This window comes from Oreochromis niloticus, linkage group LG12 (assembly GCF_001858045.2).
Source record: "Oreochromis niloticus isolate F11D_XX linkage group LG12, O_niloticus_UMD_NMBU, whole genome shotgun sequence".
Taxonomy (NCBI): Eukaryota; Metazoa; Chordata; class Actinopteri; order Cichliformes; family Cichlidae; genus Oreochromis; species Oreochromis niloticus.
In genome coordinates, this window is record NC_031977.2 from 33,628,866 (window position 1) to 33,645,549 (window position 16,684).

General features: G+C 41.2%; 1 protein-coding gene across 1 annotated transcript in view; it reads right to left on the reverse strand.

The window, feature by feature from the left end:
- Positions 1 to 16,684, reverse strand: part of fras1 (Fraser extracellular matrix complex subunit 1) — a 311,100-nt gene that overhangs the window by 158,561 nt on the left and 135,855 nt on the right. Inside the window, 5 exon segments of the mRNA XM_019365971.2 lie at positions 509 to 676; positions 782 to 922; positions 1,433 to 1,573; positions 4,377 to 4,520; positions 16,372 to 16,518. Of these exon segments, the coding sequence (XP_019221516.1) occupies positions 509 to 676; positions 782 to 922; positions 1,433 to 1,573; positions 4,377 to 4,520; positions 16,372 to 16,518 (741 nt within the window).

The following is a 16,684-nucleotide window of genomic DNA, read 5'->3' on the forward strand; positions in this document are numbered from 1 at the left end:
TTCAACTAATTAACATTTTCATGATTAATTACTCTGCTGATTATTTATTTATGAAGCAACTAATTGTTTCTTTTATAAATTTATGTTTAATATCCAGTTTGCTTGTCACCCTAACTGTGACATTTGTTAAAAAGATGTCAAATCCTGTGTTATAAAACAAATTGTTCAGTTAGAAGATCTGAATAGCTGCACATTAATATTCTGTCAATTCAGAGTAAATATTTCATTACTACTAATGCAAATGAGAGCACGATTTGTTGTTAACAAGAGTTGAGCTTTGGCTTTGATTCGTGGATTTTACAATTTGGTTTTTTTGCTTTCACCAGGCTTAAACAAATGACATTAGTGCTAATGATTATTTGATCTGTTTTAAAAGTCAAAGTGAGCGATGGCTGGCGTGTTAATTAGCGACCATGACCCATAGCAGCAGAAATATCCTTTCTGGCCTCGCAGGTACCGCCTCTCCTGAATTATAGAGGAAGCTAAATAAAACATTTAATACACTCACCTCTGCATGTCTGCATGTCATCCAGGAAGCTGCGCGTGGGACACCCAGCTGTGCAGACGCTGTGCTGAAGGTGACTCGATTGCGGAAGAAGAGCTTCCTCCGGTTTGAGGCAGCGGAGGCAGTCTGAGGCCAGGGGTCCCACACAAGAACGGCAGGAGGGATGACAGTCTGGGCGCGAGGACAGAGAACATCACAGAGAGGCAGTTACACTCTGGGAACAAGGAAGAGAAGTTGTATTAACAGGACACTTTATTAATGTATTTAGACTCTCACTGTGGCAGGTGTAGTCCTGAGCATACAGTCCCTCCCCACAGGCCTCCACACACTGTCCCTGGTGGAGAAGGAGTGCACCTGGACACAAGGTGCACTGGGATACCGAGGGACCCCAGCAGGAGGCGCAGGAGCTGTGGCAGGCTGCGGACACAAAGAAAATAAGCATTTAATATAGAAGATCTTTAGTCTGATGCACAGAACTACCCATGTAAGAGGAAGTAAAACTTAGTAAGCTCACTAGAACCTAACGCTTTAATTATTAGGTAAAATGTATGAATTTAAGGGTTTGACCCTTAAATAAAATGGCACAAATTGTGTAGGTTACAGAATTTATTTTAGAAGTTTTCTTCTCTAAATAAAGTGATGAGAAAAAGAGTTTTTAATAGGACTGAAGCCTCGCTTTGGGTTTTACCCGTTGGACAGATGGCCTCACGTTTGACCCTGAATTCTTTTGTAAACAGAGGAGCTCATAGTCGACTCAAAAATTGCAAGGTGCCAGGTAACATAGCTGCACAACAAGCTCTTAATTGTAGGTATGAGGTGTTTGTACATATATGCTATTATTTGACAAACATGCTGTGCATGATGTCCAAACATCTCCACTTTGTCATTTTCTGTGCTACCTCTCAAATGATGTGAGTAAACACTTACCTCTGCATCTGCTTTGGCTGTCCAGGTAATGCTGAGCTGGACACTGGCTGAGACATTTCCCATGATGCAAGGCAGTCCCTGGTGGGCAGCTCATACATTTGGGGTTGTCGGGAAAACAGGAGGCACAGGACGAATCACAGGCTGTGAAGCGCAGCGTGTAAACGTTTATAGCTTTTTGTTGGCATGACAAAATGCACTGAGGTCAATTGAAAAATGGCTGAATTATCTACAAGCAAGAGGAAAGTCTCCTATCTAAACAGTCCTTCAAATACAATCAAAAGTCACTAAGGCAAGACAACAATGAGCCCAACTTTTAATGACAGAAACTGGAAAGCAGATGGATGAAAAGATGAACAAAAGATGTAAAAGGCAACAAATAATCTAAAACAAAATCCAACAATGGATCAAATCTTCACTCTCAGGTACCTGAGGTATCTTAGCATAACACGCACACATGCTGTTCCCTCAGCAGATGGTTTTGCTGCAGCCTACTTGAGGGATGAAAAAAAGAAAATCTTTCCCTTCTAAAGTCCCAGGAAGCCCCGCGGAGGAAAATCGAGGAGTTAAATGCCCTTCAGCTCTCTCAGGATGGTGACATTTTAAACCAGGCCTCAAAGCGCTGGCTAGCAAGTTCAAATGGGTTTGACCTTTTTTTAGAAAGTTCCATAGGTTTTTGACATTTTCTGAAAGAGGGCTCCTCACTGAGCGCTTCAAAACTTTCCTGTGAGCAACAGGAGAAGAAAAGCCCACCCCACCATCCCCGCCCCTCTGGGTCTTTTTAACCAGAAAGAGCTTAGCTAAGTTCACCGTCGCCCTGAGGGGGGACTATTCTTACTCTTCCTCATCTTACCACTCAGAAATAGAAAGCATCCATATTCATATGGGATCTATTTATTCAAGAAGCCTCAGACTCCTCATTAGTGCGAGAGAGAATTGCTAATTATTGTATTTTTTTTAAATTGTTTGTTTGCTACTGCTGACTTATCATTTTGGCACCATGCCGAGTGGATGCTGCAGGAAGCTCCGCGGGGGAGCTAAAAAAGAAACCCAAATAAATCTTCACCTTCAGTTTACTGCTAACAATAAACTTCCCATCGTCTCAGATAGTGTTTACTGTTTACCGCATTCGGCACCTGATCCACCTGTGGGAATATCAGCTTTCACTCCCCAGTGAAGTCGCACAGCAAACACCTCACACAGAAATGTATGGTTTCTTTTCCTCTTTAAACTTTTCTGTACATTTTTATTATTAAATTGAAAAAACAAACAAACTGCAAGTTATTTAAATGTATCTGGCAACTCCAAACTGGGCTGTGCTTCAAACTGGGAGGTGCCAGCTTGGATTCAAACCCAGAACCCTCTAGCCCTGGTTTCCCCAGAATCCATCCTAACAGACTCTTTGTGGTTTTAGGACTAAAATAATAAAAACGATATTATTTTTCCCCCAGATGACAAATTACATTTAAAAGCATAAGTGTTACCTGCAATTTGAAGGGCTTTATCTACAAAGAGTCTAACTGCTGCATTCAAGAGAACAGAAAATGGATTAAAACGCCTCTACAGAAGAACCCAGGTTCAGTGTCTGAGTCATTATTATGAAGAAATACAAAAAAGTTTATATGTTGTTCTCGTGTCTTCACTTCATTTTAGTTCTCCCAAAAGGTTTTTGCTTCATTTCCTTGAAGCTGTCCAAAGAAAATCTTTGAAAAGAGAAAATCACAGACTGTCACAAAATCTGAAGGCTAAAATGAAACTGGCATTATTTAGTACAAAAAGAAAAATAACACTGAATCCATTCACGTTAGTACGGAAGTGTAGAGCTGCCACCCAGGCAAAAGAAAAACGGAGCTATATCACGTTATAACGTGAAAACTTTATTGTTCCAACAATATGCTTTTCATATTTGTACAGCAAAAAAAGATAATATCATGTTTTAACAATATACATAACTATCACAAAATTATCACAAAATCTCGCCATGCATCCAAGCATAAAATCGAACTTAACTAATTCCGATAAACGAGCGATTTTCTCGAACTCATCCACTTCACTGTTTTAAGGCAAACATATATATCATGTTCAAAAAATAAAAGATATGTTATAACGTTAAAACTTTATTTCTCAAACAATATAATTATCACGTTCGTACAAAATAATATTTATATTGTAAGAATGCAAAGGTTTTTTGTTATAACGTGATAGTTATGTATATTGGAATAACATGATATTATGTTGTTCAAACATGAAAAGTATATATTGTTAAAACAATAAAGTTTTCACGCTATAACGTGATTTTGGGTGGCAGTTCTACGCTTCTGTAAACGAGGCCTTTAGGATAAAATCATTGTATTTTAAACACATTGATTCAAACTTAAACATTTTGGCTGGGTTTAAAAACAGAGGGAAGGAAATCAGAAAATGTAACTTCCTGATTTTATAAATAAATAAATATTACAGAATGAGATGGGATATTTTTTTATGGCTGTTTATCCATATAGAATGTTTGGTAGCAGTTGGCCGGAAAAGTTAATTCAACATAATAATATATAAAATAATAATAATATATTATATATATATAATAATAATTCTTAATATAATAAGAGTTTTGTGGCCATTTACTGTCATGACATTCGAGGGAAAGCAGACACATCTACAGCCGACTCGCAGCAAACGAAACTAAATGTACACAAATCACTACAAGCCAGAGGTAAACTGATTCCTTAAAGAAGATATTTTTTGGCTTTCTGGATGGTGATGTACTCAAATCATCCCTGCATATATACACCTAATGTTTTGTGTTGGACCTTATTTTAGCTTGGCATCTGTGGAGTTGCACTACTTTTAATAAAGACGTCAGCAGAAGTGCTATTTCTACTAAACCAGTCAAAACTGAAACTCAGCTAAATGTCTTCAGTGCTGCAGTGTGGATGTGTGTCAGCTTTACCGTGGCAGACGCCTTCTTGACTGTAGAAACCTGTGCCACAGTCAAGGACGCACGCCCCGTCTTTCAGCAAGGCGGCTGGGTCTGAGCACGACACGCACTCCTGCTGACTCGGCCCACGGCACTCCGAGCACGACTCGTGACAGTCTGAAAAATAAGAAAACAGAAAATAGATTCTTTTCTTTCAGTCCTAAAGCACCACGAGGTCTGATTTTTAGCCCGTTTCCTGAAAAGAAACACATACAGTACAGCACAGTAGGTGGAACTAGGTCGAAATGGATAAATGTGACTGTAACGGATAACCTGAATCATGCCAAATGTAGAAGAAACAATCTGAATTATGCAAATCCTGCAAGCACAGTTTGCAAAAGTTCTGCGATATACTGCATGCGATTTGTAGTAAACAGTATAAATAATTCAGAAACACTGATCCTTTACAATAACAGTTTTATTTCCATAATGCAGTTCGTGCATTAACAAAATATTTAAGGTTGTAAAAACAACAAAGAAAACAAGTGAGATAATCAGGGTCGTTCAACAAGTAGCTACAGGATCTAATAAAGCTTGTTTGCGTGTGCGACTGTGTGTGTGTGTCTGTGTGGTCTGCATAGTTGGCATTATCAGTGGTGCTCTATTAGCTGCTGTTAAAAAAAGCGCTAACAAGCCCCACAACAGTGCCGACAAACACAGAGTGGGAGGCTAAAGGGGCGAGCTGTGTGGGAAGACCATGTAAGAGTTTAACTGTGCGTGTGTGCGTGTGACCGAGGGAGACCCACACGTATGCACACACATACGTAAGGGCTGAAAGTACCTTAGAGATGAAATGCGGGAGATGATTGTGCGCCTTTGCATACACCTGCACTTTTATCTCTGTGTGTGTCCCTTCGTGTGTGCCCAAATAGAAGCAGCAAAAAACCCATTTCTGCACTAACTGGTATGATTACCCGTGATTTCCCAGCGGCCCACAGAATGAAGCCAGATGCAGCAAGCGCTACAAAATAAAACTGACAGAAACTAGATAAAAACAAACCTACAAAAAAAGAAAAAAAATATGCAGAAGGAATGTGAAAACTGTACTTTTAGGTTTCCACATTTTTAAAAAAAAATGTGTAACACACAAGTTTCTTCTGGGTCACCTTCACATATCATTCATGAAAATCTGCAATCTTTATATGAAAGCTTTTCATCATCCTCATCATGATCTGGGAAACATTGTAACCTCAGTGTAGTTCAGGTTTTGTCCAACTTTTCCCCAAATTGTGTTCACTTTGCAAAGAATCCCGAATCCTGTGGAAGTACCTCCAAAGTCCATGAATCCTTCCTACAAAGACTGTGGATTTCCCTCTGGGTGCCATCTTTACACTCATACTGATCAACGCGCTCCGATATGGGTGGAAGCCGACGCTGGCTTATAGGATAGTGAATCTGTTAGCTCACCGGTTTCTCTCACCTCATGAAATCCAAAGAAATGTCTTTTATAAGGAAAAAACGTCAGAGTGGTGCAGCGGTTCTGACTGCTGCTCCACAGTATGAAGGTTCTGGGGCCTTTCAGTGTGGTGGTTACATGTTCTCCTTGGGTTCTTTCCAGGTACTTCCTCCAGTCTAAAACATGCATGTCAGATTTGAAGTGAATGGTCTGTCTCTAATAGAGTGGCAACTTATCCTGGGTTCACCCCACTTCTCACTCAGTGACAGCTGAGAAAGTGGTTAACAGAAAGGATGGGGAACCCCAGTAGAATATCCGTATATTAGGAGTTCTTAAAGGAACTCGCAGCGTAATGCACCGGGATCAGAAATACTCTCTAAAGCCTTTTGACTTTTTTAAGTAAAGCTGTGCAGGATCTCATTTTTCCGAGGACTAGATCTCATTTTCTGCCTTTTCTGTTGCCCATCCTCAGCTTGTCAAATGTAAGCACCTAGTTGGATTTCATTTTAAAGCACTCTGAACCTTGGAAATATAGATTAGTCCACTACACCCAATTACAGGACACAGACAGCCCAGACCAAGGAGTCATGGTGATATGGAACAAAACTACGGTGAAGCTTATCACAAACATTGAGAATCATCTTTTACCCCACACTACAATGTTTTAGTAAACCCAGCCATATTGTTTTTTAGGCTTCAGCCTAATCAGACACCGAAAGATCAAAAACCCAAGTCTCTCTCACACACACACACACACACACACACACACACACACACACACACACACACACACAAAGGGAACAGCACCAATACCACCTGCTACAAGGCTCAGGTAAAGGACCTATACACAGGACAAAGGAGAACAATAAAAAGCAATTTTTGATACTAAGCTGATACACACGGTCCCAACAAAGCCTGACAGAAAAAGCGAAAACACTAGAAAGTCGGGAGGCTTACAAAAGAATTGAGGCAGGGATGTAGCAGAACACAGTGTGAGGAACACAAGCAACAAATGGACAAAACACACACTAATATAATAGCACTTTACACATGCTTAACAGCTTCATTTATTATTTACTGAATGTCCCTTTGTGAAAGGTCAAAGGTTAAAAGTGAAAGAGTAGATCTTTCTCAACTTAAAAGTTAAAGTTGAGAAATAAACCACGGCTGGGGATTAATGAGGCACAAGAAGTGAGACAAAACTGATCAAGACAAGTGAATATCACGCCGAGGAAAGTGTAATTAATTTAATCAGTGTCACTTTAAACTGCTGATAAAAATCTGAGTGAATTAATGGGAGATGCCAGAAGTTGTGTTATTGCAAAAGTTGTTGGAAAGCAGCGTGAGATAAATCTCTGGCTCCCTCGTGCCTGTTGATACAGATTTCCTCAGGTAACGGCATTCGTATCTTTTAATAACTTTCTCTGCATCCTCCTCTTTATCATCTGAAAGCACATATTCCCCACCAGGATCACTATAAACTTTTTATATTTAATCAAAACATCCCGCGCACGCACACACATACACAAAATTTTCTATGACGGATACCTTCCATCCAGACTTTATAAAATAAGGAATATTTAATGTAGATTTGATTTGATTTGCCTTAAATACTTCACATTTACTGAATTTATTTTACCCAATTCGCTCGCAGTGTCTCATCTTTTTTTTTTTAATCTTTTCAAATTAAGAATAAAAGTTTTTCTCAGCTGGGTTAAAAGTTCATGGAGAACTTTTGATCATTTCATCATGAGATTAAAATCACTGCAGGCCCATGGGTTAAAGCTTAGTTAAACCATGCTAGAGTTTGTGTATTGTCAAGCCTGTTTACTATTTCAGGACACACAGGTTTTAACTCGTATCAGGATGAGAGAAAAAATTAAGCTGGGTATATATACTTATGCTGTATAAGCATTTCAGAGGTCCAAAAAAGAGACAAAATCTGGTGAGCAGCAGTTCTCTGAGCCTTGCTGATGTCAGAGGTCAGAGGAGAATGGCCAGACCTCTTTGAGCTGATGAGGAGGCTACAGTAACTCAAATAGTCATTCATTACAACCAAGCTCTGCAGAAGAGCACCCCTGAATCCAAAACAACAGCAGCAGAAGACCACACCAGGTGCCACTGCTGTTACCCAAGAACAGAAACCTGAGGCTACAACTAGACTGGAAAACACTGCCTGGTCTGATGTGAATCGGATGGCAGACACAGTTTGGCAAACTACCAACCGAGCATCATTTAAACACTACAGCTTTATGTGAAGATACATACAGTGTTCATCTTCTGCTGGCTGCTTCTAGCAGGATATGTCACGTCTCACCATGTTTCCTGAACATGACAGTAACCAAGTGTATTTTTGTCTTTTTATGTTGAAATGCAGACACAATTATCCGATGGAAGCTCCAGCTTCAAAAACTTGAGAACAAGCTGAAGAAAACTCCATTAAATCCCCACCACACTCCCTGGTGGTGGCTGATGCCCTCAGATGTCGGTGCGTTGGTGGTTCTTGGTGTCCAGGGCTTGACGCTCAGGTATGTACCGGCTCACTCCCGGTGGCAGCTTGGCGCGGACTGGCGCCCGTAGCTCGGTCTGGCCCCTTTGGGGGGGTGGGTAGGCCCTTGCGTCTCTGGGCCTTGGGCTTGGTCCACTCTGGCACAGCTGGCTGCTGGCAGAGCCCACGGGCACATTACTGCAGCCCCCTCTGGCTTCTGCTCGGTGGCTGCTGGGTGAGCCCTCGTCTGGGGCTCTCCTCAGCTCGTCCCAGGAGGGTGGCACGGTTGCCCCTCCGTTGGTCCTCCTTGGGCTCTCGCAATCTGGGGCCTCTGGAGGTCTGGGCCCTGGATCTCCTTTTGAATACAAGCGTGTCCGTCCACACAGGTGTACACGCAGGTGTACAAACACACAAACTACACCTTTCTTGGCTGCTACCTCAAAGTACATTGTGCACTGTCGATCTTGAGTGCTGCACAGTAACATTCAATATTTAGTATCTACTGTTATTTACTGTTAGCTAGATTATTGCGATGGTCTTGTTTTTATTATGTTGCTCTCTTTTTTGCTTGTTTTCTCTTCTCTTTTTTCATCTCTGATCCGGGTGATTTTTTTAAGTACCTTTTCTCACTGGACCTCTTCCCCTCTGTTTTTCTTTCTCTCCCCCTCTTTCTTTCTTTCTGTCTTTCTTTCCTTCTCCCTTTCCTATCCCCCAGTCATGTCTGTCCCATCTGTAACAACTGAAAATAAAATAAAATTAAATAAAGACATAATAATAATAAAGGTCAATCAAATGGACCAATATGGAAAGGCCATGATGATCCACTTGGTAAAGTAAATCCGTTGGGCGTCTTTCTTGGCCTTCGGGCAATAATTCTGATGGCTAAAGAACCAAACGGGACAAAAAAAAACCTACATTAAATTTCTTGCTCAACCAATATCTGCAGTCTCCTAATGAACCTGAATGCACCAAAGGGTCAAAATTAAAGACAGATACAGCAAATGTTCTCTGTGATTGATTACCTGTTACAGGCAACGTTTCAAGTCCCGCCAAGTAAATTTCCATATTGCACAGGCATGCATGCAAACTAGCAACTGCCACAAAGGCAGAAAATTAATCTAAACTTTAGTGTTAAGTTTGGATGTATGGACGTCTGTATCATGCAAAACCAAACCTGATTTCCTTTGAGTTACAGTGAGGTTTACCTGAATGAGAAAAGGCCAAATTCAGAGGACATGTAAGGTTACAGGAGAGTAAAGTTTTTGTTCCACCGTGTGTGTGAAGAGTAAAAGCCAAACCTCTGCAGTGACTGACAGACTGACAGGTTCCCATCTGACTTTTAATTTTTTATGCTTCTCAACTCTTCCTATTTCCTTCTACCTCTCAGATTTTGAAGTTGTGTGCCTATTTCTCCCCCTCTCACTCTCATTTCTCTGTCCGAGGCTGCTTCTTGCCTCAGCCCACTGCCCTCTCCACAGATTCACACTGGATTTTTGGCCATCATTCTTTCTCTCTGTGTTCAAGTCTGGGTTTTTTTTCTCCCAGCAGCCTTTTTTTTCATTAGTTCACACATACGTTCAATTTTAATGCCCCTCTCTCTGCGTGTGGCTGTTCGTTTCATTGTGCTAAAGGTCCAGAGAGGCTCCATAACAGCCTTAGCCCAAAATAAGATGATACGCTTGTTTCACCTATGCATGACTGATCCTCCGTGGTGAAATGAAATCATTTATAAAAACAATCTTTTGTTGAATTATGGACCATTGCCCATTTCAGCATCAGATACTCTGTAGCTGTTTTCGTGCAGATGAAGCAAAAAGACATTGAGAAGCACTCTGTACATGATGGGATTCTTACATTTATATGACTGGGTCACTTCACACACACGCGCTCATACACACTGCATCCAAAAATGGTTGGAGCCAACAAGGGGATTACACGTCCTTTACCTTGCCCCTCGCAGGAAAGCAATTTATTTTTCTGTGCCGCCTGGAGCGTAAAGTTATCAGCAAATGTAATCCTAGCAGGCCAGTTGCCAAAAAGCCCCTCTAAAGCCTACTCTGCATAAACCAGGCGAGGTTGAGATGAATGCACAGTCACACAGTGCACTGGATAATCTTCGCTCTCTGTCCTTCTGGGACGGGTGGGGATGTACAATTACTGCGCTGCTGCTGCCGTGGCTCACACCAACCCCCTCCAAACCTCGAGTGATAAAACGAGATGGCATGAGAGAATCAGCAATTAAGCCAAGCATGGAGAAAGCAGCTTTGGAAAGGAGAGCAAATAATACAAAAAACAGGAGCTTTTATTTAAAAGTCCAGCCTGTTCTCAATTCCAGGGTGTCAAATATTTCCATTTTTGGCAAAGCTGCTCTCACAAATACACACAAGGTGTCCTTTAGAGTCAGTGATACACTGGGTTTATATCGATAATGAGATGGCTCTCAGGTGCAGGTATGCTCTGGAGAGAAGAGGAATGAAGCAAGATGAAAAAACGGGTGAATGAGCTACCTGTGGTATCCGACATAATGAAGCAGAGCATGCAGACGGGGCGGAGTGGGTGGAGACCAGCATCGGGAGTGATGTTTGACAGAAGGATGGCACCAAGAGTGAAAGGGAAGGTTTTCAAGATGGCAGTGAGACCTGTTGGGTGTGGTTTGGAGACTGTAGCACTAACAAAGACATAGGACGCCAAGCTGAAGGTGGCAGAGCTGAAGATGCTGAGAGTTTCATTGGCATAGAAATGCACAGCTCAGGCTGAGATGGTTTGGACATGTGCAGGGATACATGAGATGGAGGTAAAGGGAGCAGCCAGAAGAAAATGAAGAGGATTCAAACATAGTCATCCACACTTTTGGAAAATTCTATCGGTATTGTGAAATTCTTTTCCAAGTCTACATGGAAATTTTAATTTTAATGAAGTACCTCGTGGCGTCCATATTTCACTTCTAAGAAGTCATTTTTTTCCAGCTCTATTTGTTCTCCTGATGGAAGCAAAGGTTCAAATCAGCCCAGCAAGAACACAGGAGGAAAATCAGGTTTCTCACAATGGCTCCACATGAAAAAGCTTTTAGACCTCTATGTGAAGGTCGTTTTGGACAACAGCAGAAGGGAGGCTGTGAAACTAGTGTTTCTATAGCCGCCTCACATTCTGACTGCCACATCCACAAAGTCAACTCAAATGCAAAAATTAAATAAGTGGTTAAAAATGCTGTGTGAGTGCTACCAATGAGCGATAGAGTCACGCAGGTACTGAGTCTATGTTTTCAGCTTTCTTGAAATTTCACAAAACAACATCAGTTAAACCTGCTCAGAATGAGATTGGTGCAGAAAATGTCGGAAGATTATGCATAAAAAAATAACAACCAAGTCATGTATTTACAAAAATGTACCAGAATCTATCAGAGTCAGCTTTACTGACCAAGTCCGTGCACACGTAGAAGGAACTGAGCGATTTTTTTTCTTTGCGCTAAACAGACAAGACTGACAAAAGCAACATGACACAGACAATAACAGCACATGTAGCATATTTATATTTATATGTGCAATAAAGATTTTGGAATAAATAACGGAATGAATAAAATGCATAAGGGACGTATATCACTGTACACATGTACCACCAAACGAGCACGCTTTGATTCAGCCACAGGTATGGTGGATGGCACTGACACTGTGAGTGTTTTAAGAGTTCACCAGAGTGAGAGCCTGTGGAAAGAAAGTGTAGAGAAGTCTGCTTATTTTGGCGTGCAGGGCTCTGTAGCGCCCACTAGAGGGGAGGAGTAGGAACACGTTGTATCCAGGGTACGATCGGTCTGCAGTGACACTAATCTCAAGAAACCTGTCAGTGTAAGGCTGAAAAAAAAAAGGTCATTTAAATTGGTTTACCAGCATTAAAACTTCGGCAGGGTTATAAAAAAAGGTTGTTTTCCAAAAAAAATTATGAACTATTAAAAAAAACAATCAAAGAAACCACACCAAATTTGATTGAAACTTTTATGTTGCCATAGCGTCACACCAGCATTATTATGTTTATACATTAGATACTTCATATATGAAGTACTTGGTTATTTTTAGGCAATGAAAGCTTGTGTTTACATATGAGGTACTGCCTACATCGACCTTTAAAACTCAGACCTTTAATCATTAATTTGATGATTGACTTTGTGAAATGCTCAGAATTTGAGCACTTAATGCCAAATGAATGGAGTCCATCTCCTCGATGGTGCTCAGATAGAACTAGCAGCTTTTCTAGTAGGCGCTACATTATCTGGAAATAGCCCAAAAGGCTATTGTACACTTCTGCACAATAAAAGGTGTAAAGCAACACACTGAACTTTTTAAAAATCTTTCACCAATTTGGGATTAACTCTTAAACTTATCCAGACTCTAACTTTAGATGTGACTTTAGAGGCTAATGGGGTTTTGATGCTTTGGAATGAGACCTCCTGTAATTGCATCTGCAGAAGTGCTGTATGTCGTTATGATTTTATCTCCGCGGGGACTTGTAACCCTGTTATCGGCTCCTCTTAAAATTCCTGCTTTATTACACAGTTTTGTTGTACTTGATGAAGAGCCCATTTAGGTTCAAAACAATGCAATAAAGGAGGAATTTAAAGGAGCGCAAAACAGTGTTAAAATCCCGTGGGGAGAAAGAAATCAGGTTTTGTGTACTCTGCACCTGAACAAGATAGATGTGTCTGTTTTTCGGTCTCGGTGTACGTTTCCAAACAAGTGAACATTACAAGTGTGACTGAGTCTCACGGCGCAATTATAGGAAAAAAAGAGGATGAAGAAATGTGTTGCAGGTGTTGTATGATAGCGTCAGCACAAGGCTCCTCACGATTATTTACACCAAAACTTTGAATGCATGCAGATGAAGCTTTCAGTAACTGACTGGAGGTGGGAAAAAAAATCCCCTCAGGGAGGCCTGCTGCGACACACTGAGTCCTGGGTGGTCTCGACTTCCTGCCAAGAAATGTCTCTGGCACCTTCCAGACACCTCACACGCTCATTACTTCTGTCAGCTCCCATCTCCTCTGCCTTTTCTCTCAACCCTTCCTTCTATTTTTCCTCATTAAACAAGTGCTGGTATGAGACTTCACTCAGCCTAAATCCACTTTAATAGCTTTAATGCAGGCATTCACTGATTTAAAGTCACAATAATTCAGAGTCCCACTTTCCACTGGTGCTCTTTTGTTCTCCAGAGCAAAACTGTGTGCAGGGGAAAAAACGGGGGGGGGGGGGGGGGGGGGGGGGGTCTGCTCTGATTAAAGCAAGTTGGAGGTTAAAAGAAATGGCTGAGACACTTGAGAGAGTTCGTGTTTGGAAATTCAGCTCTATAGAACACATTATTAAACCTGAATGCATGCAGGGTAAAGACATTAGCAGCTGTGAACTTACCTGCAGCATTAACACACTGTAGACTCTGGATTAATGCACGAGGAACAAATTATACACCTAATGGCAACGACGCAGGACAGAAGCTGCATAAATGCATAAAGTGCAATTTCCACAGAGGGCTTGTCCAATAGCTGCTACTGTATACAGTACATGTGTGGAAGCAGCGTAAAACAAAGCTCCCTGCTGCTGTCTAACCTATTTAAGGATGTTCAACGAGCTTTTGCACTGGGAGGTCTGAAATCCTCCTGACAATATTCATTAAGGTATGAAATCGAGCTGCACAACTGAAGACTGTAATCACATTGTGGTTACTCTCTGCTCACTAACCCACCCCTCTCTATTTCTACCCATCATCCCCAGGAGTCCCCGCAGGTCTCCGCCACTCAATAGAGGAGCTCATTTCGGTGCGTATTAGCAATCCCACAGGGTGTTAGCTCACCGAGCCATGGTTTTATTTATTGGCCCAGGACTAGAAATGTTGGGAGACCTTTGAAATAGAAACGTCCAGTGACAGTTAATAGGGACACTCATGTATTGCATATAGAGAACTGAGCCTTCCTTCACACAGTAATACCAGTTTATTTGTATTCTTTATGCTGCTGCTGCAGAGGATCGATCTATCTTTCCTGCATAAACTCTTTAAGAATTATAAAAGAAAAATGGACAAAAGCTTTTCTGTTACTAGTTTATTCACAATCTAATTTCGACTTTAAAAGCAATTTAGCAATAAAGCAGCATTAAAAGCTTTAAGTCCATTAAAACTCAGGCATTAAAAGCTGGAGTAATTTAGTTTAACAACTCTACGAAGTATCTCCATGCTGGCAAGAAGTCACAAAGTTTATAAGCAAGAAAACACAAACTTACTGTTTTCCAGTCACAGGTTAGAATCTGTATTAATTTTTTTCTGACATTTGTATTAACTGGGCTGAAACGTTTATTGACCTTTGGAATGACTGTCATTACTCATAATTAACAGCTATACTTTTCACATTTCCCGTCACAGTTTGGGAATAAGTATGTTCCATCTAACAACAGCTTCTTCAAATCTACAGAAAGTCATGGATTCCCATTATTTAGATGAGACTGGGAGTAGTAGAGGTGCCCCTACCTATAAATAAATGCATATATCATCTAGCTAGTCACAAGTCTTCTTTAGAAAGACCACGTCTTGATTTTGACAACTTTCAGAATAGTTTAGAAATGCGTGGATGTGGCATAAAAAGCATTTCTAAGATCACAGCGCGACAAACCTTCTACAATTTGAAGTTATTCTGGAGTCCTGTTACTGTTTCTAGGAGGGAGGCCCTTATCAAAAAGGTGAAAAAGAGCACACAAAGAGCAGCAAAACACCTGCAGAAATTGCTTTCTGTCAACAAAGCCCACCTGGGTAAAGCAGTTCAAAGCAGCTCTGTGGATAGCAACACCATCAAACCAACAGCAAACCAGGACAACTTATCCAAATGTACTGCATAAGCATTGTGGAGGTTTCACGAACTGCAACACGAAACATCTGCTTGAAGTTGTTGCTTTAAGAAGAGTTCAGTTAATTTTCCCAACTTGTGGGCGAATACTTTCTCTGCTTCACAGAAATTCAAAAGAGTTCAGAATTTTACGTGTGTAGTTCTTTTTTTGTGTGAAATGAAATTGGTTTGTTTAGTTGTCTCCATGTCACCGTTCAGGTGTTTTCATCTGAAGGTGGGCTGGTTCACCAGGTGCTGATGACACACATTCAGGTTGATGCAGGCCAAACATTTGAAACGTCAAGTCTGGCACAATGAAACTGGGAAACGAACGAGTCCCACTGAGCAAATGTGTAAAGTTGTTTCTTATGCTTCATTTTTGTGCATTTTTTTCCATGCACCATTTGAAATTAACTGAAGACAATATGCAACTAAGAAATGGCTTGGACAGTACAGCCCATTGTGTTTTAATATGTATATATGTTTTTTGGCTGTTATTACTATTTTTCTTTTATGTTTGTTAACTGATTGACAGGAGGCAGCATGTGTAGCATAATTCAACACATTCAGCTTTTACTGGGTTGATATTACAATAAAAGTTTAAAGCCTAATTAAGATGCAACGATTTTCAAGTCATTTTACTTCCTAATAATTGTTCATACACGATTCAGTTTTCTTCATGTTCTTTTGATAACTAACAGAAAGGAAAGGAGCAAACACAGGGAGAAATAAAAAAAAAATCTATACGAGTGGAAGCACATTTTGTACTTTTATCTAAAGATAGAAAACTTTACAAACTTTTCTATCCAATCCTGCAGGGGAGATTTAGCCAACGTGCAGCACAAGATCAGCAGACATCTAATAAAATGCAGGACCTCTTATGTCTGTACAATATGTGAGTACATTTGGTGCTGCTGTGCCTCCAGACAACGACTTGCACCTCTTTCCAGACCCTTAGCACAACCACAATAACACAACAGCCCCAGAGAGAACTCCCTGCCTCATCAGTCTATGAAATATTCAGACTCAGTTCAGTGGAAAATACTCGCGGACAGTTTATCCCCGGCACCAAAAACACCAACTGCATCCTACTGTTAAACTGCTCGCTATTAGCAGCTGGGGAAATCCATCTTTCTTGGCGTTCACGGGTGGATCCGAGTCAAAGCAACATGCTGCCCAACGCAAGCCAGAAGCCGCTATAGTGCACATGAACTCCTGTGATACTCACAGCGACAGTGTGTTGGGTCGTGCTGATAGGAACCAGGTGGACAGGAAGCCAGGCACTGACTCCTATCGGGGTTCAGCAGGGGCAGCCTGGAGCCGCAGGACTGACAATCCCACCTGCTGGAACAGGTGGCACAGGATGATTGGCAGGCTGCAGGGGAGACAAGGGAGAAAGGGGAACCAGTGGCTGTCAGTCACTTCCAAAATAAATTTTCACTTCACACGTGAGTTGCAAGACTGCTTGTCACAGTCCTCGCTCCTGTAGCGGAAAGCAAAGGAAAACTGATGTGCAGCTCATCAAAAGTGAACCGAGTAAC